Here is a 23753-nt window from a genome sequence, read left to right as displayed (position 1 = left end):
CAGGGGGAGTCCAGGGCTCTATCTCAGACGTCTTCCGCCTCCTCTTCTTTAGCTAAACATCACTCCCGAGCCCTTCGATACAATCCCCTTTTATACCCAACCCCTCCCTGAGGGGTGGGGCCCCGGGGGATCATAACGACCGAATCGACCCCCCAGGGTGTCTGGCGCGGACGTCGCAGAGGGCACCTGCTTGTGCACACATGTAGCCCCGCCTACTGTGTTTGTTTACCATAGGCTGCCATGCATAACGGGCTCTCTCTCTAACACCCCTACATCACTCCCCCCCGCATAGCATGCAGCCGTCCCGGCTGCCAACATACAAAAATTTGACAATAAAGGTGCCTTCACCCCCTGACCGCGCGTGTGCCTCACTATTTTTGAACAATAACAGGAACCAGAACAAGAACGCAACAACAAGATGAGAAACAACCCGACGCACCCCCCCGAATAAATACGAATTCCGTAAAAAAACAGCTTATATACAACCAGCAGGGAACCCACCCCGCACACACAACAAACGGTGAACCCAGCATATGTACATCCGAGGAGCGGGAAACACACCATCCACACAACACCCAATAAACACAACAGCTATGTACACATTTTCCGGCCTCACAACAGTTTGCGCATTTTAGCGCGCGTCCTTGCAGCGGGCCCCTCACACGGGGTAACCCCGCGTGGCGGACAATCAGGTGGCGACTGTCCGCCTTGAGGTGAGCATTCCTCTGACTCCGCGTGACCCTCGGCATCCGCAGGAGGGGTGATCGGGCGTGAGCCCGTCACTCCTGATGCTCCTGAAGGTGGCACAGCCGGCAAGGCATTAGGTGAGAGCGACGGAGACGGACCCAGCAAGTCGGCCGGCCCCCCACATGTTTGGCCACGCGCGTGTGAAGTGGGGTTGTGAACCGCAGCGAAGGGTTTTAATCTGGAGGGGTGCACGAACCATCGCCGCTTCCCCCACTTGATGCGCACGCACTGCGGACGTAACACCTCCACCACTTCCACAGGGCCCCGCCACGGCCGCACAAGTTTAGAGGAGGTTGCCAGTGGCACCTGGGGGCAGTGCAACCATGCCTTGTCCCCCGGCTTCCACTGCAGCATGTGCGCTCGACTCAATCTGAGGCGCTCATTTGCCTTCTGACGGAGGTCAGAGTTTTGCATTGCAGCATCCCGTGCCTCGGTCAATTTGTCCAGATTAAATTTAACGTGGTCAGCCAGATTAGTTTTTCCCTGCGGCACGGGGATCCGCAACTGGGCACGAACAGGCGGGTCTGGTTCTCGGCCGTACATAAGGTAAAAGGGAGAAAACCCCGTAGCCGCATGGGGTGCCATCCGGTACGCCGCCAAGACCCCCTGAATTTGTAGGTCCCAATCCGTTTGCGAGTCCGAAACTTGTTGTGATAACATGGACGAGATGGTGCGATGCAAACGTTCGACCATCCCGTCAGTTTGTGGGTGATATGGGGAGGTCCGAATTTTCTTTGTGCCCAGGAGATCGCAGACTTGTCTGAGTAGTTTACCGGAAAAATTTCTGCCCTGGTCGGTCAGCAGCCTCTCCGGAGCACCTTTGTCCAGGACATAACCCTGAACAAAGGCCTCCACGATGGCTGCTGCCGACTGGTTGGCCAAAGGCCAGGCCATAGGCCAGCGTGTAAAATACTCGACACCCGTCAACAAATATCTATTCCCTCTGGGGGTGGCGGGGAATGGTCCCAAAATGTCCAGAGCGACCAGCTCGTTTATCCTGGACACTTTGATCGATTGCAAGGGCGGGTTAGACTCCCGTGCCGGCGGTTTGCGTTGTGCACATTGAGGGCACGATCCCAACAAATCCCCCACATCCCTCGTCATGCCAGGCCAGTAAAAATCAAGTTGCAGCAAGGCGAGAGTCTTTTGGGTCCCCAGGTGTAGGAGGCGCTCATGAGCGGCCCATACCACCCTACCCCGCAACCCAGTAGGGACAACCAGCCGATGTCGACGTGACTTCCCGTCCCAATGCATTAGCAGACCTTGGCACATTTCCCATGCGTCGGAACCACCACTTTTTCCCCCCGCCGCACCGCCAACGCGACGTCGCCACCCGAGGAGGGAGACATCCTCCATCTGGAGGCGCCCCCATTCAATGACGGGCAACCCCAACAGGGAATCTTTGCCCTGCTGTTCGATCGAATTAGGAACCATTGCATCGTCGTCGTTGGCGGCCGCCAAGACAGGTACCGATGTGTCCCCTGGAGGCCTGCAACGTCCAGACCCCAGGAGGCATGCACACTCGGAGGTGGTTGGCAAGCGTGACAGAGCGTCCGCGTTGGTGTGGCGAACGCCCTTACGGTATGTGGTTTGGAAATCGTAATCCTGGAGGACCTCCAACCATCGGGACAATTGTCCCGATGGCTGTTGAACCCTCAGGGCGTACTGCAGTGCCGCATGATCTGTGCGGACGGTGAAATGCCGACCGTACAGATATGGGCGATACTGTTGGACGAAATGGACAATTGCCAACAGTTCCCTACGGGTGACACAATACCGTTGCTCCGCTGGAGACAACACCCGACTGCCGTACGCAACCACATGTTCCACGCCGTCAACCACCTGGGAGAGCACGCCCCCAATACCCGTGTTGCTCGCATCGGTGTCGAGCAAGAACGGTTTTGAAAAATCAGGGTAAATCAGGGGAGGAGCGTTTACCAAAGCATCCCGAAGGGAGCAAAAAGCAGCCTCCTCCTCCTGACCCCAGCAAAACCGAGCCCCTTTAGATGTTAAAGCATGTAGGGGTTTGGCGATAGTCGCAAAATTAGCGACGAAGCGTCTATAATACGACGCAAACCCAATAAAACTCCTAACCTCTCCCACTGAGGTGGGAGTCGGCCAGGAGCTTACACACTGCGTTTTGGCGGGATCGGTAGAAATACCTGAGCGCCCCACGATGTGCCCCAAATAACGCACCGACTCGCGTAACAAATGGCATTTTTGGGGCTTAAATTTCAAATTAGCAGCCCGCATCTTTAGGAAAACCGCCCGCAACCTCTGGAGATGTTCCTCAAAAGTTTTGCCAAAGACAATGACGTCATCCAAATAAATCAGGCACGACTCCCATTGCAATCCAGCCAAAACCAATTCCATCAACCGCTGGAAAGTTGCCGGCGCTGAGTGTAAGCCCATCGGCAACCGGTTGAATTGAAACAGGCCGTGCGGAGTACGGAAAGCAGTTTTAGGCTTTGAATCATCGTCCAGAGGAAGCTGCCAGAATCCCGAAAGTAAGTCCAATGTGGAGAAGAATCGCGCTCCCGCCAAGGCGTCAAGCGATTCGTCCATCCGTGGGAGCGGGTATGCGTCGGCAACCGTAATTTTATTAAGGCGCCGAAAGTCAACGCAAAACCGCAACGAACCGTCCTGCTTCTTAACCAGGACGATCGGCGCTCCCCAAGGGCTGTTGGAGGGAGAAATTATGTCGGCGGCTAGCATGTCATCAACAGCCGATTTGACATGGTCCTTTTCGGCGGGACTCAACCGAAAAGGATTTTGGCGTATTGGCGCGCTGTCACCCGTATCAATATGGTGACGCAGCAGATGAGTGCAGCCCAAATCGTATTTATCCCGACTGAAAACGTCGGAAAATTCCCTCAGTAGTGTCTTAAGACGTTGGCGCTCTAAATTTGACAGGTCCGTCGATCCCGCGCAAAGCGCCTCGAGCCACCCTTCATCGCTGTCTGAATGTGGTCGCGGTGCAGGGGCAGCGCCGACATGACTCGCGACGGGTTCCTCACAGGGCACCGGCGTTGCGTGAGCAAGCACGGTCCCCTGTGGGACCACCACCGTCTGCGAGCCCACATTGAGGACCGCGATGAAGGGTTCTCCATCCCCTCTCACTATGGTCTGGGCCGGGAGTAAATTAGGTCCACTGACCCCGGCCCTAGACGGTCCCAGCAAAACCCCTTGAGCCCCAATGCCCTTAGCGAAGGGCCGCCGAAGTCTCAAAGGAATTAACATTTGCGCCCCCGGAGGAACGCGCACCGTTCTATCTACGAACGCCGGCACCGTCGCGAACGCCGTCCGGCTCGTAGCGGGGGATGGCAAAAACGCCATGCGTCGGCCCGATGGGAGCTCAATGCATCCCTGGTCGATTAATATCCTAATCGGCATTTTGGCCAGGAAATCCGTCCCCAGCAGGCACGGAACCGCCAGCGAGGAGGAAACAAAAATCGGCCCAGATAATTTAATATCCCCGACACAAATTTGGGCTCGAATTTGTCCGATGATGCCAAGTGAACCCCCGTTAGCAGCAAAGAATGGCACATTAACAGGCATCAAAGGACGGCTCTGGGCAGGGAGAATGTTATAAATCAACTCCGAAATAATGGTCGCCGATGCTCCTGTATCGACCAGGATGCGCACCTCGACCCCATCGATGTGACCCACAACGGCCGACGACCCCGATGACGCGGCTACAACCCGATGGGCCAACACGGACCACTGGCTGGGTTCAATGTGAGTACCCAGAGCGGTGCGTGTTGGTGCCATGGTACGCGATATTTGCCCCCCCTTCGCTGCGGTGTTCGAGTGTGTGACGGGCGTGTGCGTGGGCCAAACATGAGGGGTGCCGCGACTCGCCGGATTATGATGGTGGAGCTTGTGACGAGGGCCGGCGTCCCGTTGAGGTGTCGTTCCGCGCTGCCGAGGAGAGCGGCACCCCGAGGCGACGTGGCCCCGGATGCCGCAGTTATAACAGCGTGGAAGCGCTGGTGGCGACGATGGACGTTGTAGACGGCTTGAACCGGCCCGGTCCTCCCGCGCTCCCGCTCCGTGCTGCCGTCGATGGTTGATGGCGCAAACCTCTTCCGCCGGGAGGGTGGCCGCAGCGACGGCGCGCCCGCTCGCCGCCTTGCTGGCCTTCCGTCGTTGAGAGGACAGGTTTGCGTGGAGGAGACGGGCCGCTTGGAGGGAGCACATCTCTGCATCGTCCTGTGCGACAATGACGATGTCTAAGTCGTCCGCCAGCAAAAGTATCTTCTCTGTCACCATGGCGTCGACACCCTCGTCATCCATTCGTGGAAAGGCCTCCTTCGCCAGCGCCAGGAGGCTTGTGCGGTACGCCAGGGGCGACTCCTTCGTCCCCCGCTGGCGATCGTAAAAGAGTTGGCGACAGTCCGATGGTGGACCATATACCGCCGACAGCACCTGCATCGCCTTCCGCAGCGTGGAGCGCCTCTCCTTCGAAGCCGATGTTAGAGTGGCGAGGGCGTCGCTGTCGAGAAGTGCTGGCAGCGCGCGGAGAGCCTCGGCGTCTGTCCACTGTGCCATCTCCTGGTGAGCGAGGAAGCGCCGCTGGAAGCCGCCCCAGTCGCCATCCTCGCCCACAAATTCCTTGAGTGGAGGTAGCCGCTGATGTAAGGCAGCGGCTGCAGAGGAAGAACGCACTCCCTCGTCCGCCTCACTCAACTCAGCGTCGGCACGAACCAGCGATGGCATCGCCGGTCGCACCCGTGGTGACGCGGCAGGCACTGTACTCCCGCCGTTGGACGCGATGCTTAGAGTGGCCACGCCCTCAACAGCAGCTGCGGCGATGGCGGGAGTTTCAAAATGTTGCTCCGTTGAAATGGCGGGAAGGCGCTGTGGTCGTTGGCTGCTGTCGCCTCGTGGCGGTCCCGCAGCCCCCAGCCGCGTGATGTTGTCGAGCATGGCGGCTGCGGCGTACAGCAGCTCGGCCAGCTTCGCGTGCGCCTGCCTCAGCCCCTCCGTCGACGGCTCCCCTTCCTCCAGCTGCTGTGGCGTGGATGCACCCAGCCCCGGCTGCTCGATGGCATCTTCAGCCATCTCGGGCCCTCCGACTGCAGCGGTGTCCTCCGCCCCTGGTACTCCGACTCGAGTCGTCCGGCGTGTATCCATGTTCGTACTTTGTTTCACTTCTGACGCCAGATGTAGTAACGCTCACGACTCGTTCACACCGGAGTTGGAGGCACACTTGTTTATTTAACACCAACGTTGTGACATACACATTTGAGGGGGTATCGGCCCCCTCACCCGTCTATCTGAGGACACACCTCTCTAGCTAACCCTAGCCTGCCTCTGAGTCCTCCACTAATGGGCTAGGGGAGGCTATCTTGGCCCGACACTGGTCAGTCGGGCCCGGTACCCAGAGTCCAGACCAGCACTGGCTCTGGCTCTGGTACCACGCCACTGGCTCGAGCCTGCGCGGTCCTGATAAGGACGGCGTACCAGGGGGAGTCCAGGGCTCTATCTCAGACGTCTTCCGCCTCCTCTTCTTTAGCTAAACATCACTCCCGAGCCCTTCGATACAATCCCCTTTTATACCCAACCCCTCCCTGAGGGGTGGGGCCCCGGGGGATCATAACGACCGAATCGACCCCCCAGGGTGTCTGGCGCGGACGTCGCAGAGGGCACCTGCTTGTGCACACATGTAGCCCCGCCTACTGTGTTTGTTTACCATAGGCTGCCATGCATAACGGGCTCTCTCTCTAACACCCCTACACTCAGGTAAGATGGTGGCTACATCCTCATACTCAAGTAAGATGGTGGATACATCCTCATCCTCAGGTAAGATGGTGGGTACATCCTCATCCTCAGGTAAGATGGTGGCTACATCCTCATCCTCAGGTAAGATGGTGGCTACATCCTCATACTCAAGTAAGATGGTGGGGGGGTGGTGGGGTGGGGGGGTGGGGTGGGGGGGGTGGGGTGTGGGGTGGGGGGGAGGTGGGGGGGGTGGGGGGGGAGGTGGGGTACATCCTCATCCTCAGGTAAGATGGTGGCTACATCCTCATACTCAAGTAAGATGGTGGGGGGGTGGTGGGGTGGGGGGGTGGGGTGTGGGGTGGGGGGGAGGTGGGGGGGGTGGGGGGGGGAGGTGGGGTACATCCTCATCCTCAGGTAAGATGGGGGGTGGGTGGGGGGGGAGGAGGTGGGGAGGAGGTGTGGGGGAGGTGGGGGGTGGGGTGGGTGGGGGGGCTGGGGGAGGTAGGGGGAGGGGCGACGGGGGGAGGGGGGCAGGGGGAGGGAGGAAGAGGGGGGAGGGGGGAGGGGAGGGGCGGGGTGGGTAAATGAGAGGGGAGATTGCCAGGAGACATGACACGCACCTAGCCTGGCACAGCGGTGGGTTGATGAGGGGTTAGACAGACCCCGGCCGTGTCTAACTAGTCGTGTCTCACTGCTCGTGTCTGACTCTCTGTGTGTCTCTGTGTGTGTCTCTGTGTGTGTCTGTGTGTGTGTCTCTGTGTGTGTCTCAGTGTGTGTGTGTGTCTCTGTGTCTCTGTGTGTGTCTCTGTGTGTGTCTCTGTGTCTCTGTGTGTGTCTCTGTGTGTGTCTAACTGCTCGTGTCCCACCGCAGGGGAGTGAACGACGAGGACAAATCTTTCGCTGTCGGGATCCAGTTCCTGCTGCTGAGACTTCTGGGTAAGTGACCCTGAGCTCGTTAGACAGAGGCTACCTGGGGTACCTTTGTCTGTGTGTGGTGTGTGTAGTACATAGACACTGCTGCTGCTACTCGCTAGCTCACAGCACTTGCCCCTACAGCCCTGCTAGAGGCCACCTGGGGGAGCTTTGTCTGTGTGTGTCTATGTGTGTGTCTGTGTGTCTGTGTGTGTATCTATGTGTGTGTCTGTGTGTGTGTCTATGTGTGTGTGTGTGTCTGTGTGTGTGTGTGTCTGTGTGTGTGTGTGTCTTTGTGTGTGTCTGTGTGTCTATGTGTGTATGTGTCTGTGTGTGTCTATGTGTGTGTCTGTGTGTGTGTCTATGTGTGTGTGTCTATGTGTGTGTGTGTGTCTATGTATGTGTGTGTGTCTGTGTGTGTGTCTGTGTGTGTGTGTGTCTATGTGTCTATGTCTAAGTGTGTGTGTCTGTGTGGTGCAGCTTGGCTACCTGCACCCGCTCTGTTTGGCCTCCTCATCGACTCGTCGTGTCTCGTCTGGACCGAGTCTTGCCACGCGGAGCGAGGAGCCTGCAGATACTACGACAGCGACGCCTTCCGCACGCGGTACACGGAGACACGCACAGAGACACACACAGACACACACAGATACACACACACACAGACACACACACACACAGACACACACAGACACACACACACACACAGATACACACAGACACACACACAGACACACAGACACACACACACACACAGAGACACAACAACAACAACCGCCATTCGCCACTAAGTGGCGGTGACGTCACCACGACGCTTGTGCCAGGCCATGTGCACCCTGAGGCCACGTGAAGTGTCGAACGCCCGCTGGCAGGAGGTCACGGGGCAGACCCAGCAGGTGCCACGGGTCGACTGACCGAGATGACCGAGATGACTGGCTGATGCACCACCTGTGCCCCCTACTGTGCCAACTTGCTGTGCTTTAGCCACCCGGCGCTCCGCTCGTTGTTGTGAGCGTCGCTCCTCCGCCCTCCGTTGTTGTTGGAGGGCGACTGCCTCCAACTGCCCAGTAGCGTCCTTCACGAGCCACCTCCACAGAGGCCGATCTTGACACCGCTGGTACCAGTCATCGGCAAGTCCACTCAGCTCCACGTCCTCCTGTACCACGTCACTCCATCTCTTCTCTAGCCCGTGCCGCGCCCGTTTAGCCCCCTCGATCCGGCCGAACAAAAGCTGTTTGGGCATGCGGTGGCTGGGCATGCGGGCTACATGACCCAGCCAACGCAGCCTTGCCTGCCGGAGGAGCTCACTGATGGGACTTTGCCCAGATCTTTCAAGGACTTGTGAGCTCCTCACACAATCCAGCCTGGTTAAACCCAGGATGGATCGTAGGCAGGCCAGCCTAAATGTTTCCAACCGGCGAAGATGCTCCACTAGGGGGGTCCACGTTTCGCAAGCGTAGAGAAGGGAGGGAATGACCGTGGCCGAGAAGACCTGAAGCTTCGTGCGGAGCGACAGAGACACACACAGACACACACAGACACACACAGACACAGACACACACACAGAGACACACACACACAGACAGACAGACACAGACACACACACACACATAGACACACACACAGATAGACAAACACAGACACACACACAGACACATACACAGACACATAGACACACACACACATAGACACACACACAGAGACACACACATACACACACGTGTACACACATACCTACCAAGTCATCCAACCACCAACTCAACCACCCACCCATTAACTCACCCACCCACCAACACACCCACCATGTCACTCAACCACCAACTCACTCACCCACCCACCAATTCACTCATCTACCCACCAACTCACCCACCCACCCATCAACCAAGTCACTCACCCTCCCACCAGCTCATCCACCCACCCACCAACTCACCCACCAACCGACTCACCAACCAACCACCGACTCACCACCCACCAACTCACTCACCCAATCACCGACTCATCCACCCACCTACCGACTCACCAATTCACCCACCCACCCACTTACCCACCCACCAATTCACCCACTCACCCACCGACCCACCCACCCATTTACCCTCCCACCTACCTACCGACTCACCCACCAACTGACTCATCAACCCACCACCGACCCACCCACCCACCCACTTACCCACCCACCCACCGACTCACCCACACACCAACCCACCCACTCACCAACTCACCCACCCACCCACCCACCCACCGAACCATCGACCCACCCACTCACCCACCGACTCACCCACCAACTCACCCACCACCGACCCACCCACCCACCCACTTACCCACCCACCCACCGACTCACCCACACACCAACCCACCCACTCACCAACTCATCCACCCACCCACCCACCCACCAAACCATCGACCCACCCACTCACCCACCGACTCACCCACCAACTCACCCACTCACCAACTCACCCACCCACCCACCGAACCATCGACCCACCCACTCACCCACCCACTCACCCACCGACTCACCCACCAACTCACCCACCCACCCACCGACTCACCCACCCACCCACCCACCGACTCACCCACCCACCCACCGACCCACCCACTCACCCACCCCCCCACCCACTCACCCACTCACCAACCCACCCACCCACCCTCCCACTCACTCACCCACTCACCGATTCACCCACCCATCCACCCACCCACCCACTCACTCACCCACTCACCCACTCACCCACTCACCCACCCACCCACTCACCCACCCACTCACTCACCCACTCACCAACCCACCCAGTCACCCACCGACCCACCCACCCACCTACTCACCCACCAATTCACCCACCCACTCACCCACCCCACCCACTCACCCACCCACCGACTCACCCACCCACCCACCAACCCACCCACCCACCCACCAACCCACCCACCCACTCACTCACCAACTCACCCACCCACTCACCAACCCACCTACTCACCCACCCACCGACTCACCCACCCACTCCCTCACTCACCCACTCACTCACCCCCCCCGCCCCGCCCCCCCCCCCCCCCCCCAGCTACTGGAGCCTGCAGCTGGTGCTGAAGCTGGTGGCTCTGACTCTCTTCTCCGTGGTGCTGGTGCGGGTCCGCCGGCGCTGCCACCGGCGGCGTCAGCGTCTCTGCGCCGGTGACGCCGCCAACGTCACCGTCACCGCCGTCGCCGGGAGCCTCCCAATGGGGTTGCAACTCGCCAAGGCGGAGGGAGCACAGCCGCTGATGGCGGTGGAGGATGACGGTGGTGGTGGCGGTGACGGTGGTGGTGATGGCGGTGGTGGTGGTGGCGATGGCGGTGGTGGTGATGGTGGTGGCGGCGGTGGCGGTGGTGGGGACCTCAGTGGCCGCAAGGAGTGAACCCGGGGAGGGGAGGGTGGGGGGGAGGGGAGGGGGAGGGGAGGGGGGTGGGGGGGGTGGGGGAGGGGTGGGGGGTGGGGGGGAGGGGGTGGGGCGGTGGGGGAGGGGGAGGGGAGGGGGGTGGGGGGGTGGGGGAGGGGTGGGGGGTGGGGGGGAGGGGGTGGGGCGGTGGGGGGAGGGGGAGGGGGAGGGGGGTGGGGGGGGTGGGGGAGGGGAGGGGGGTGGGGGGGGAGGGGGTGGGGCGGTGGGGGAGGGGAGGGGGGTGGGGGAGGGGCTGGGGGTGGGGGGAGTCACATCCAGATACGACCCAGATGGGTGCCAGATGCAACGATCGTAAGATGGGTACCGGATATACGACCCAGATACTGATCGTCAGAGACGACCCAGATATTGATCCTAAGAGACGACCCAGATACTGATCGTAAGATATGACCCAGATATTGATCGTGAGATACGACCCAGATATTGATCGTAACATACGACCCAGATACTGATCATAAGATACGACACAGATACTGATCGTAAGATACAACACAGATACTGATCGTAACATACGACCCAGATATTGATCGTAACATACGACCCAGATATTGATCATCAGATATGACCCAGATACTGATCTGAAGATACGACCCAGATACTGAGAGAGAGAGAGACGCAGACTCCACATATTCAGCAGCAGGCATCAGGGTCGGGATCGAACTCACAACCACTGTGCATACCGGGCGAGGGATTTAACAAATCACCATGGGGGAGACAGAGAGATGCAGACTCCACATACACAGCAGCAGGCATCGTCAGGGTCCGGGATGGAACCAACGACCTCCTGTAGACCAGGCGAGGTAGTCAACATCTCCTAGCCACAGTGGGTGTCAGGGTCTAACCCACGACCTCCTGTAGACCAGGCGAGGTAGTCAACATCTCCTAGCCACAGTGGGTGTCAGGATCTAACCCACGATCTCCTGTAGACCAGGCGAGGTAGTCAACATCTCCTAGCCACAGTGGGTGTCAGGGTCTAACCCACGACCTCCTGTAGACCAGGCGAGGTAGTCAACATCTCCTAGCCACTGTGGTATCAGGGTCTAACCAACGATCTCCTGTAGACCAGGCGAGGTAGTCAACATCTCCTAGCCACAGTGGGTGTCAGGGTCTAACCCACGATCTCCTGTAGACCAGGCGAGGTAGTCAACATCTCCTAGCCACTGTGGTGTCAGGGTCTAACCCACGACTTCCTGTAGACCAGGCAAGGTAGTCAACATCTCCTAGCCACAGTGGGTGTCAGGATCTAACCCACGACTTCCTGTAGACCAGGCGAGGTAGTCAACATCTCCTAGCCACTGTGGGTGTCAGGGTCTGGGGTGTAACCCACGACCTCCTGTAGACCAGGCGAGGTAGTCAACATCTCCTAGCCACTGTGGGTGTCAGGGTCTAACGCACGACCTCCTGTAGACCAGGCGAGGTAGTCAACTTCTTCATGGCGGAGTCTGGAACCCCCTTTCCCAAGACCAAAAGAAAACTGTTCAGGCAAATCTGTGGCTCCCCCACTTTGTAATCCGCTCATTGTCCCACTCGGAGTGGGCTGGGAGGGGAGTTTGGGGGGTGTTCTTCTGGCAACGCTGCGATAGGCAGCTACAGATGCACGCAGTACGGTGTGCGTGCGTGCGTCCGCGCGTGCACTCTCCGTCATATTAATAATATATATATACATGATAACCCAAGACGAAGGTTTATAACCCTGTAATAGTTTCACTTTGAAATGGGCCTTACTATAAAAAAAAATTACTCCTTTTAAAATATATATTTTTTAAAACGTGTTTTTTACACAACTTCGTTAAAATGGCCGTCGATAAGTACGTATGCTCACGCATGAGCGCTTACTTGCTTGTGTTTGCATTTCGACTGCTTGTGTTGTGGTTATTGCAAACATGACGCCTTGTATAAAGGTGTCAGTTTTTGTACCAGTTGAAAGGGTCAAAACCTATCACTACATTTTGCCACTGGTAAAGGAGATGTCTCATAGTGTAAATGCTTACCCCGAGCTCTCAATACTCTGATGGTGCGCTGTCTTTGAGTTGTGCGCCTTTTGGCGTCATCTGGTCCAACACCAATGGAGACTGGGCTCTAAGGAAAGCTGTCTCGGGTGTGGACCAATCAACTTCAAGGACAGTGCATATCATTACCATCATCAGAGTTGTTTCTTTTTGTTTGCATTCTGACTGCTTGTGTTGTGGTTATTGCAAACATGATGCCTTGTATAAAGGTGTTTTTGTACCAGTTGAAAGGGTAAAAACCTACTACTACATTGTGCCACTGGTAAAGGAGGTGTCTCGTAGTGTACTGGTTATTTTTATGAATGAATCTTCAATGTACAACTTGTGTTAGTGTGGAGTGAGTGTGCCCGTTACTCACACCACGTGGTAGCTGAGGCACCTGTGGAGGCTGCTCGCGAGATCAACAGCACAGCAATGCGCAGCCGATTGCGCGCTCGAGCCGCGGGGTTGGGGGTCAGGGGCCCACCACCGCGCCGCACTGACGCAAGCAACGAGCACACGCACGATCGCACAAAGCTAACAGCTTCAATGCGCACAGCGATTTCGCACACGCGAGCGGGGCACACGCCGACACAACGACTCGTCCCCTCCCGCACTCGCACGTGTACGTCAACACAAGTATCGTACAAGGACAATTCTCCTCTCACACGGCTGCGTAGGCACGCAAACACACAAAAGCGCTCTCCCTCCTCCTCCTCTCGCTCCCCCCAGCCGTGCGATCGCAGCGCGCTCCGGCGCCGCGGCTCGCGGGTTCACCGTGTGCGGCTTGCGGGTTTTACCGAGCGTGGCTTGCACACACGCGAGCGGCGCCCACGCTCGAGCGAGAGGACGTAAAACCCCCCTCTTGCGCGGCCGCGCGTTTATACAAATACACTGTGCGCTCCCCGGGCGTCAACACACACACCTCCGTACCCGCACCATCGTACAGAGACCACGGCCTTTACGCATACAACGACCACACACCCGCGAATGCAGCGCACGCTAATACCACGTGCAGAAACACCCAACAACACGGTTTTATTACTACGCTCGAGATTTTATTAGCCCTTGTTAACCAACCGAGCCACCCGTGTGTGTGTGCGGGCCAGCAAGGCGCTTCTAACCCACACTCTGGTGGCGTGCAGCCCTATTCTATGCTGCGCTCTCTGTTAAACCGCTTTCCTCTCGTCCTTACCCCGAACTAACCCTTCTCCCACGGATCCTACTCTCCGCTCTGAGGTGTTGTAAGGCGCGTAATACGATACCGTCTGTAGTCCTTGGTGGCCTTGCGACGCTCAGATCGTCCTGCAGACAATCTAGCGGCTCGCCCGATGACTCCTTCGTCGCTGACTCCGTGTCAAAACTCCAGAAGAAGAGGCCCTCCCCTACTCTGCCCTCCGTCTTTTATACTATTCACATCAAAGGCTAGGCGCCCCCGTCCCGACCGCCTTGGTCTCTCGACCAATCCTGAGCCTAGGATTTCCCGCCCTTTTGCGATCCCGCCGGCTTTTGATCTTTCGACTAATCAGTAGCCCCGGGTCCGTCGCTCTCCTTGTCCTCGGTTACATCAATGGCTCGGCGCCTTCGCCCCCAACCGCATTGTTCTCCCGACCAATCAGGAGCCCCAGACCCGTGGCGCCCTACGCCAACGCTGCTTTTTTTTGGCCCGGATCCCAGCTATCCGCCTTGCTGACCCGTGTTTGTGTTTGTATGCGTTTCTAACTGCGGGGCTCTCTGAGCTCGCCGTGGTCGTGCGATCTCAAATCCGCCCACGGCGCCGCAGTGTTACTTCGCCTGGGAAGGGTCCTGTCCAATTCCCTGGCCCTGAGAAACCGTGGGGTAACCCCCCGAGGGGGCCCTCGGGTGAAAACTCAGGGTAGGTGACCCGACCAGGAGGCCCTACGCGGGTGCGGGTGCGTGCTTATGTGGGGGGGGTGATGGGGGGAAGTGCGGTGGTGGAAGCCGGGCGGCTCACTGGCTCGGCAGAGCGGCCCCGTCGCTGTGGCACCACACACCACGTGGTGCACGTTGAGGCCACGTGAAGTGTCGAACGCCTGCTGGCAGGAGGTCACGTGACAGACCCAGCAGGTGCCATGGGTTGACTGCTGTGCCAGGCTAGGTGCATGAGGAGGAGGTCACGGGACAGACCCAGCAGGTGCCATGGGTTGACTGCTGTGCCAGGCTAGGTGCATGAGGAGGTCACGGGACAGACCCTGCAGGTGCCATGAGTTGACTGCTGTGCCAGGCTAGGTGCATGAGGAGGAGGTCACGGGACAGACCCAGCAGGTGCCATGAGTTGACTGCTGTGCCAGGCTAGGTGCATGAGGAGGAGGTCACGGGACAGACCCAGCAGGTGCCATGGGTTGACTGCTGTGGTGCCAGGCTAGGTGCAGCAGGAGGAGGTCACGGGGCAGACCCAGCAGGTGCCATGGGTTGACACACACGCACACACACACACGCACACACGCACACACACACGTACACACACACACGCACACACACACGCATGCACGCACACACACACGCACACACATACACGCACACACACACGCACACACACTGCACACACACTGCACACACACTGCACACACACTGCACACACACTGCACACAGCACACACACACGTACACACACACACGCACACACACACACGCACACGCACACGTGCACACACACACACGCACACACACACGCACACACACGCGCACACACAGACGCACACACGCACACACACGTACACACACACGCACACACACACACACGCACACACACACGCACACGCACACACACGCACACACGCACACACATGCGCACACACAACAACCGCCATTTGCCACTAAGTGGCGGTGACGTCACCACGACGCTTGTGCCAGGCCATGTGCACATTGAGGCCACGTGAAGTGTCGAACGCCCGCTGGCAGGTCACGGGGCAGACCCAGCAGGTGCCACGGGTCGACTGACCGAGATGACCAAGATGACTGGCTGATGCACCACCTGTGCCCCCTCCTGTGCCAACTTGCTGTGCTTTAGCCACCCGGCGCTCAGCTCGTTGTTGTGAGCGTCGCTCCTCCGTCCCTCCGTTGTTGTTGGAGGGCGACTGCCTCCAACTGCCCAGTAGCGTCCTTCACGAGCCTCCTCCACTGAGGCCGAACTTGACACCGCTGGTACCAGTCATCGGCAAGTCCACTCAGCTCCACATCTTCCTGTACCACGTCACTCCATTTTTCCTCTAGCGCTGTGCAAGACAGCCAGGTAAACATATCACCCAACACACAGACAGATACATTACTAAACCATACCACATCCTACCAGACACCCAGACCCCACAAACCAACAGAGACCCAGAGAGACACCCATAGACCTATATAGACCCACAGAGACTCATATAGACCCACAGAGACCCATATAGACCCACAGAGACCCACAGATATAGCACGGTTGGATAATTTAGCCTACATACAGAGAGACCCACAGACACCCAGATGCATACAGATCTATAGAGACACCCATATACCCATACAGATCCACAGAGACCCATAGACACCCACAGAGACTCACAGAGACACCCATAGAAACCCACAGAGATCCATAGAGACACCCATAGAGACCCATAGAGGCACCCATAGACCCAGAGACATCTAGACCCATAGAGAACCATAGAGACCCAGAAGTAAGAAAAGGTAAACACATCAACCAACACACACTGACAAAAACAGATACAACACTAAACCATCCCCCATCATAGCAGGAAAAAGCCCCACTCAGGGTATGAAGGTGTAATGACAGGGGAGTCAGTTGTGAGTGTGAAGGGACTAGTGGCCACGGGAGGTAATGACAAGGGAGTCAGTTGTGAGTGTGAAGGGACTAGTGGCCACGGGAGGTAACGACAAGGGAGTCAGTTGTGAGTGTGAAGGGACTGGTGGCCATGGGAGGTAATGACAAGGGAGTCAGTTGTGAGTGTGAAGGGACTAGTGGCCACGGGAGGTAATGACAGGGGAGTCAGCTGTGAGTGTGAAGTGACTGGTGGCCACGGGAGGTAATGACAGGGGAGTCAGCTGTGAGTGTGAAGGGACTGGTGGCTACGGGAGGTAATGACAGGGGAGTCAGTTGTGAGTGTGAAGGGACTGGTGGCTACGGGAGGTAATGACAGGGGAGTCAGCTGTGAGTGTGAAGGGACTGGTGGCTACGGGAGGTAATGACAGGGGAGTCAGCTGTGAGTGTGAAGGGACTGGTGGCCACGGGAGGTAATGACAGGGGAGTCAGTTGTGAGTGTGAAGGGACTAGTGGCCACGGGAGGTAATGACAGGGGAGTCAGTTGTGAGTGTGAAGGGACTAGTGGCCACGGGAGGTAATGACAGGGGAGTCAGTTGTGAGTGTGAAGGGACTGGTGGCTACGGGAGGTAATGACAGGGGAGTCAGCTGTGAGTGTGAAGGGACTGGTGGCCACGGGAGGTAATGACAAGGGAGTCAGTTGTGAGTGTGAAGGGACTGGTGGCTACGGGAGGTAATGACAGGGGAGTCAGCTGTGAGTGTGAAGTGACTGGTGGCTACGGGAGGTAATGACAGGGGAGTCAGCTGTGAGTGTGAAGGGACTAGTGGCCACGGGAGGTAATGACAAGGGAGTCAGTTGTGAGTGTGAAGGGACTAGTGGCCACGGGAGGTAATGACAAGGGAGTCAGCTGTGAGTGTGAAGGGACTGGTGGCTACGGGAGGTAATGACGGGGAGTCAGTTGTGAGTGTGAAGGGACTAGTGGCCACGGGAGGTAATGACGAAGAGTCAGTTGTGAGTGTGAAGGGACTAGTGGCTATGGGAGGTAATGACAAGGGAGTCAGTTGTGAGTGTGAAGGGACTAGTGGCCACGGGAGGTAATGACGAAGAGTCAGTTGTGAGTGTGAAGGGACTAGTGGCTATGGGAGGTAATGACAAGGGAGTCAGTTGTGAGTGTGAAGGGACTAGTGGCCACGGGAGGTAATGACGGGGAGTCAGTTGTGAGTGTGAAGGGACTAGTGGCTACGGGAGGTAATGACAAGGGAGTCAGTTGTGAGTGTGAAGGGACTAGTGGCTACGGGAGGTAATGACGGGGAGTCAGTTGTGAGTGTGAAGGGACTGGTGGCTACGGGAGGTAATGACAAGGGAGTCAGTTGTGAGTGTGAAGGGACTGGTGGCTATGGGAGGTAATGACAAGGGAGTCAGTTGTGAGTGTGAAGGGACTGGTGGCTATGGGAGGTAATGACAAGGGAGTCAGTTGTGAGTGTGAAGGGACTAGTGGCCACGGGAGGTAATGACAGGGGAGTCAGCTGTGAGTGTGAAGGGACCGGTGGCCACGGGAGGTAATGACAAGGGAGTCAGTTGTGAGTGTGAAGGGACTAGTGGCCACGGGAGGTAATGACAAGGGAGTCAGTTGTGAGTGTGAAGGGACTGGTGGCCACGGGAGGTAATGACAGGGGAGTCAGCTGTGAGTGTGAAGGGACTAGTGGCCACGGGAGGTAATGACAGGGGAGTCAGCTGTGCGTGTGAAGGGACTAGTGGCCACGGGAGGTAATGACAGGGGAGTCAGCTGTGAGTGTGAAGGGACTGGTGGCTACGGGAGGTAATGACAGGGGAGTCAGTTGTGAGTGTGAAGGGACTGGTGGCTACGGGAGGTAATGACAGGGGAGTCAGTTGTGAGTGTGAAGGGACTGGTGGCCACGGGAGGAAATGACAGGGGAGTCAGCTGTGAGTGTGATGACGTTCATGGTGGTGGTTGGTTGTGGTTGGTTGTCGGGGTTCGTTGTGGAGTTCCCGCAAGGTTGTTGCCTGACACGTGGCCCAGCGCTTGGAACGGAAAGAGTGGGACACCGTGGATTCCAACCGCACACACACACACGCACACACACACGCACACACACACACGCACACACACGCACACACACACGCACACACACACACGCACACACACACACGCACACACACACGCACACACACACGCACACACACACGCACACACACACGCACACACACACACGCACACACACACACGCACGCACACACACACACGCACACACACACACGCACACACACACACGCACACACACACACACGCACACACACGCACACACACACGCACACACACACGCGCACACACACACGTACACACACACACACGCACACACACACACGCACACACACACACGCACACACACACACGCATACACAAACACACACAAGCACACACACACGCACACACACACGCACACACACGCACGCACACGCGCACACGCACACACACACACGCACACAAACACACGCACACACACACACGCATACACAAACACACACACACGCACACACACAAGCACACACACACGCACACGCACACACACACACGCACACACACACACGCACACACACGCATACACAAACACACACACACGCACACACACAAGCACACACACACGCACACACACACGCACACACACGCACGCACGCACACGCACGCGCACACGCACACGCACACACACACACGCACACACACACACGCACACACACACACACACAAGCACACACACACGCACACACACACACGCACACACACACACGCACGCGCACACACACACGCGCACACACACACACGCACACACACACACGCGCACACACACACACGCACACACACACGCACACACACACACGCACACACACACACACACGCGCACACACAACAACCGCCATTTGCCACTAAGTGGCGGTGACGTCACCACGACGCTTGTGCCAGGCCATGTGCACCTTGAGGCCACGTGAAGTGTCGAACGCCCGCTGGCAGGAGGTCACGGGGCAGACCCAGCAGGTGCCACGGGTCGACTGACCGAGATGACCGAGATGACTGGCTGATGCACCACCTGTGCCCCCTCCTGTGCCAACTTGCTGTGCTTTAGCCACCCGGCGCTCCGCTCGTTGTTGTGAGCGTCGCTCCTCCGCCCTCCGTTGTTGTTGGAGGGCGACTGCCTCCAACTGCCCAGTAGCGTCCTTCACGAGCCTCCTCCACTGAGGCCGATCTTGACACCGCTGGTATCAGTCATCGGCAAGTCCACTCAGCTCCACGTCCTCCTGTACCACATCACTCCATCTCTTCTCTAGCCCGTGCCGCGCCCGTTTAGCCCCCTCGATCCGGCCGAACAAAAGCTGTTTGGGCATGCGGTGGCTGGGCATGCGGGCTACATGACCCAGCCAACGCAGCCTTGCCTGCCGGAGGAACTCACAAACACACACAGACACACACACACACAGACACACACACAGACACACACACACGCACGTACACACACACACACTCACGTACCCATCGAGACCCATGCTAGAACGACTCTGGCCGTCACAAATCGATATCAACTCAACCAAGTGTCTCATGTCATCGTCACCATCATCATCACCTGGACATTCATTGCACAAGACAAATACTCTAAACACACAGAGATGCATACAGACCAGAGGTCGCAAACGGGTTTTGATTCCTTACCCATACCCGGCCGGGTACGGCTAGCCGGGTATCGGGTAGGGTACGGGTATCGGGCACCCGATTGCGACCTCTGGGATGAAGCCATGTTGCAGGCGCGGGTGGGTTGATTCTAGGAACTTGAATTGTGAGAAGAGACAAGACGTTGGGAAATGAGTGACAATCACGGTGACTCACCAGTGACTCACGGCCTACCCGTACCCGTACCCGGCCGCACCAGGGTCGCAAACGGGTACCCGTTTTGAAAATAATCAAAGCAAAATGCCCACGACGTTTCGATGGCAAAACCAAGACCGCTCGTGTTGTGATTGATACGTGATCGATTTTATTTTATTAACTTTTTTCATGCGAATTCCTGCATTCACGCAAAGTTTCCCGTCAAAATTTCCACTTTTTCCACATCGCATCCACCGATCATTCCCATCCCCCCCCCACCCCCCACCTCACCCCTCCCCCTCCTTCCACATTTGTTTAAAATCCACGTCACCACGACGCGGTTTTCTTTCAGAGCATTCGGGTGCTGCTGGAACTTTCCACGAGATGGTGGTGATGATACCAGCCTCTTTGCTTGAGCCGATATCGATTCGTGATAAGAGTCACGTGTCTGATAAATGGCGGCTGAGTAGGGGCAGTAGTTTAGTTTGAGTATGGACCTCGATGGGAATTGGACTCTATGGGTCTCTATGGGTCTCTGGGTGTCTTTGGGTCTCTATGGGTCTCTGGGTGTCTTTGGGTGTCTCTGTGGGTCTATATCAGAGGTCGCAATCGGGTACCCGATACCCGTACCCTACCCGATACCCGGCTACCCGTACCCGTTTGCGACCCTGGTGCGGCCGGGTACGGGTACGGGTAGGCCGTGAGTCACTGGTGAGTCGCCGTGATTGTCACTCATTTCCCAACGTCTTGTGTCTCTTCTCACAATTCAAGTTCCTAGAATCAACCCACCCGCGCCTGCAACGTGGCTTCATCCCAGAGGTCGCAATCAGGTACCCGATACCCGTACCCTACCCGTACCCGGCCGGGTAGGGTACGGGTACGGCCGGGTACGGGTAAGGAATCAAAACCCGTTTGCGGCCTCTGCCTCCGGCTGATGTTGGCACACTGCACGTTGCCATCGGCCGATTGGCTTAGCCGAATCTCTCGCCGGGGGTCACAGACTTGTGGATTTGCTGCGGTGGTGCGAGGGAGGATCTGCCCCACCAATACTTACTCTGCCAGCGGCTCAAACCAATGTTCCGCCTTGTGGGGGACATCTTCAGGAAACTGGAGGTGCCCTTCTACAACAGCAGCAGCAGCTTCGTGTATGGGCTGGTGCCTTGCCTGGCTAACAAGCGCCATGACACCATTGGAACCTCATTTGACAGTAAAAAATATGATAATTGGTTTTTTACCAATTCTATCTGGCAACAAAACTGACACCATTGTTTTTACAAGGAGTCATGTTTGCATAAACCACAATACCTGCAGCCATAAAAAAACAATTATCATAACTTTTTTACTGGCAAATGAGGTTCCAATGGTGTAAATGCTTAACCCCGAGCTCTCATACTCTGATGGTGCGTTGCCTTTGAGTTGTGCGCCTTTTGGCGTCATCTGGTCCAACACCATGTGAGACGAGGCTCTAAGGAAAGCTGTCTCGGGTGTGGACCAATCAACTTCAAGGACAGTGCATATATCATCAGAGTTATGTGTTTTGTTTGCATTATGGCTGCAGGTATTGTGGTCTATGCAAACATGACTCCTTGTAAAAAAGGTGTCAGTTTTGTTGCCAGATAGAAGGGTAAAACACCAATTATCAAGCGCCATGACCTCGCCATCTTCGCCTGTGCTCAGGCGAAGATGGCGATGTACAGAACGAGGCAGAAAGATGCTGGAGGGTGACACTGACGGCTGCTTTGTGATGATTCTAGTGGTCAAGGGGCCTGCTCAAGGCGCGGCTCTGGCTGGAGCACGCCATGTACCACACACGTGTCGATTTAAAGGTTTCGTGACTGCAGGGATTCATCTTCTTGGTTCTTTCGGCAAAGTCACGTAGAATGGAAATAATAAAACAATAAAAATAAAACGTAATAAAATACAATTCTCACGACGTTTCGGCCACAACGCAAGCAGCCGTCCTCAGGTGAAGAACAGGTCTGTCGAGAAGACAGGTGTGTTATTCAGACTCTGTCTTCTCGACACCACAACCACCATCACCACAACCACCACCACCACAACCACCACAACCACCACCACAACCACCACCACCACGTGGCTTTTCTTTCGTGATGTTGCTGCTGGCGGCAATAAAATGTGTTCAAAAGTCAAAAGTTTCTCTCTCTCCCTTCTTTCTTTCCTTAGTCTATCCCCTCCATCCCTCTCTCCCTCCCCTCCCTCCCTCCCCTCCCTCCCTCCCTCCCCTCCCTCTCTCCCTCCCTCCCCTCCCTCTCTGCCTCCCCTCCCTCCCTCTCCCTCCCTCCCTCTCTCCCTCCCTCCCTCTCTCCCTCCCTCTCTCCCTCCCCTCCCTCCCTCCCTCCCTCTCTCCCTCCCTCCCTCTCTCCCTCCCTCCCTCTCTCCCTCCCTCCCTCTCTCCCTCCCTCCCTCTCCCTCCCTCCCTCTCTCCCTCCCTCCCTCTCTCCCTCCCTATCTCCCTCCCTCCCTCTCCCTCCCTCCCTCTCTCCCTCCCTCCCTCTCTCCCTCCCTCTCTCCCTCCCCTCCCTCTCGCTCCCTCTGCCCAAAATAAGCCTCCTCTTCCTCCCCCTTGTCTTTCCGAGAAACGACCCAAAAACTCCCCACGCGTCCCGCCTACCCCCCCCCCTGCCTACACCCCAACCTCAAAGCCACCCCACAGAAAAACCAAGTCCCCTGTGATTCGTCCAGTGCCCCACTCATTGTGTTGCCTGTTTTCTCCATCCCGTCTGTCCGTCAAAAAGATCAACATGAGACGGACCGGTAAGCGACCCTGACGATGCCTGCTGCTACCTGCTGTTGTATAATTGGAGTCTGCGTCTCTCTCTGTCTCTCTGTCTCTCTCATCATCATCACTGTGGCTAGGAGATGTTGACTACCTCGCCTGGTCTACAGGAGGTCGTGGGTTAGACCCAGACACCCACTGTGGCTAGGAGATGTTGACTACCTCGCCTGGTCTACAGGAGGTCGTGGGTTAGACCCTGACACCCACTGTGGCTAGGAGATGTTGACTACCTCGCCTGGTCTACAGGAGGTCGTGGGTTAGACCCTGACACTCACTGTGGCTAGGAGATGTTGACTACCTCGCCTGGTCTACAGGAGGTCGTGGGTTAGACCCTGACACCACAGTGGCTAGGAGATGTTGACTACCTCGCCTGGTCTACAGGAGGTCGTGGGTTAGACCCTGACACCCATTGTGGCTAGGAGATGTTGACTACCTCGCCTGGTCTACAGGAGGTCGTGGGTTAGACCCTGACACCCACAGTGGCTAGGAGATGTTGACTACCTCGCCTGGTCTACAGGAGGG

General features: G+C 57.1%; 1 protein-coding gene across 1 annotated transcript; it reads left to right on the top strand.

The window, feature by feature from the left end:
* The first annotated feature begins 6790 nt into the window (after positions 1 to 6790).
* On the top strand, positions 6791 to 10759 carry LOC144955486 (solute carrier organic anion transporter family member 1C1-like). Its single transcript, XM_078885689.1, has 4 exons — positions 6791 to 6885; positions 7343 to 7407; positions 7864 to 7987; positions 10425 to 10759. Exons 1-4 carry the CDS (start codon positions 6791 to 6793, stop codon positions 10756 to 10758), a joined length of 618 nt encoding a protein of 205 aa, XP_078741815.1. The 3' UTR covers position 10759.
* The last annotated feature ends 12994 nt before the right edge of the window (positions 10760 to 23753 follow it).

Source organism: Lampetra fluviatilis, unplaced genomic scaffold, assembly GCF_964198595.1.
Source record: "Lampetra fluviatilis unplaced genomic scaffold, kcLamFluv1.1 SCAFFOLD_622, whole genome shotgun sequence".
In the NCBI taxonomy this organism is placed as follows: Eukaryota; Metazoa; Chordata; class Hyperoartia; order Petromyzontiformes; family Petromyzontidae; genus Lampetra; species Lampetra fluviatilis.
The sequence above is the reverse complement of the archived record's forward strand: the minus strand, read 5'-3'. Positions and strand labels throughout refer to the sequence as shown.

What these genes read in the sequence shown, in the direction of transcription:
- LOC144955486 (XM_078885689.1), top strand. Translation starts at nt 6,791, where the DNA reads ATGGTGGGGGGGTGGTGGGGTGGGGGGGTGGGGTGTGGGGTGGGGGGG. An exon ending in GGGTACATCCTCATCCTCAG is followed by an intron (nt 6,886 to 7,342) that starts GTAAGATGGGGG and finishes GTCCCACCGCAG; the next exon opens with GGGAGTGAACGACGAGGACA. An exon ending in AGCGACGCCTTCCGCACGCG is followed by an intron (nt 7,988 to 10,424) that starts GTACACGGAGAC and finishes CCCCCCCCCCAG; the next exon opens with CTACTGGAGCCTGCAGCTGG.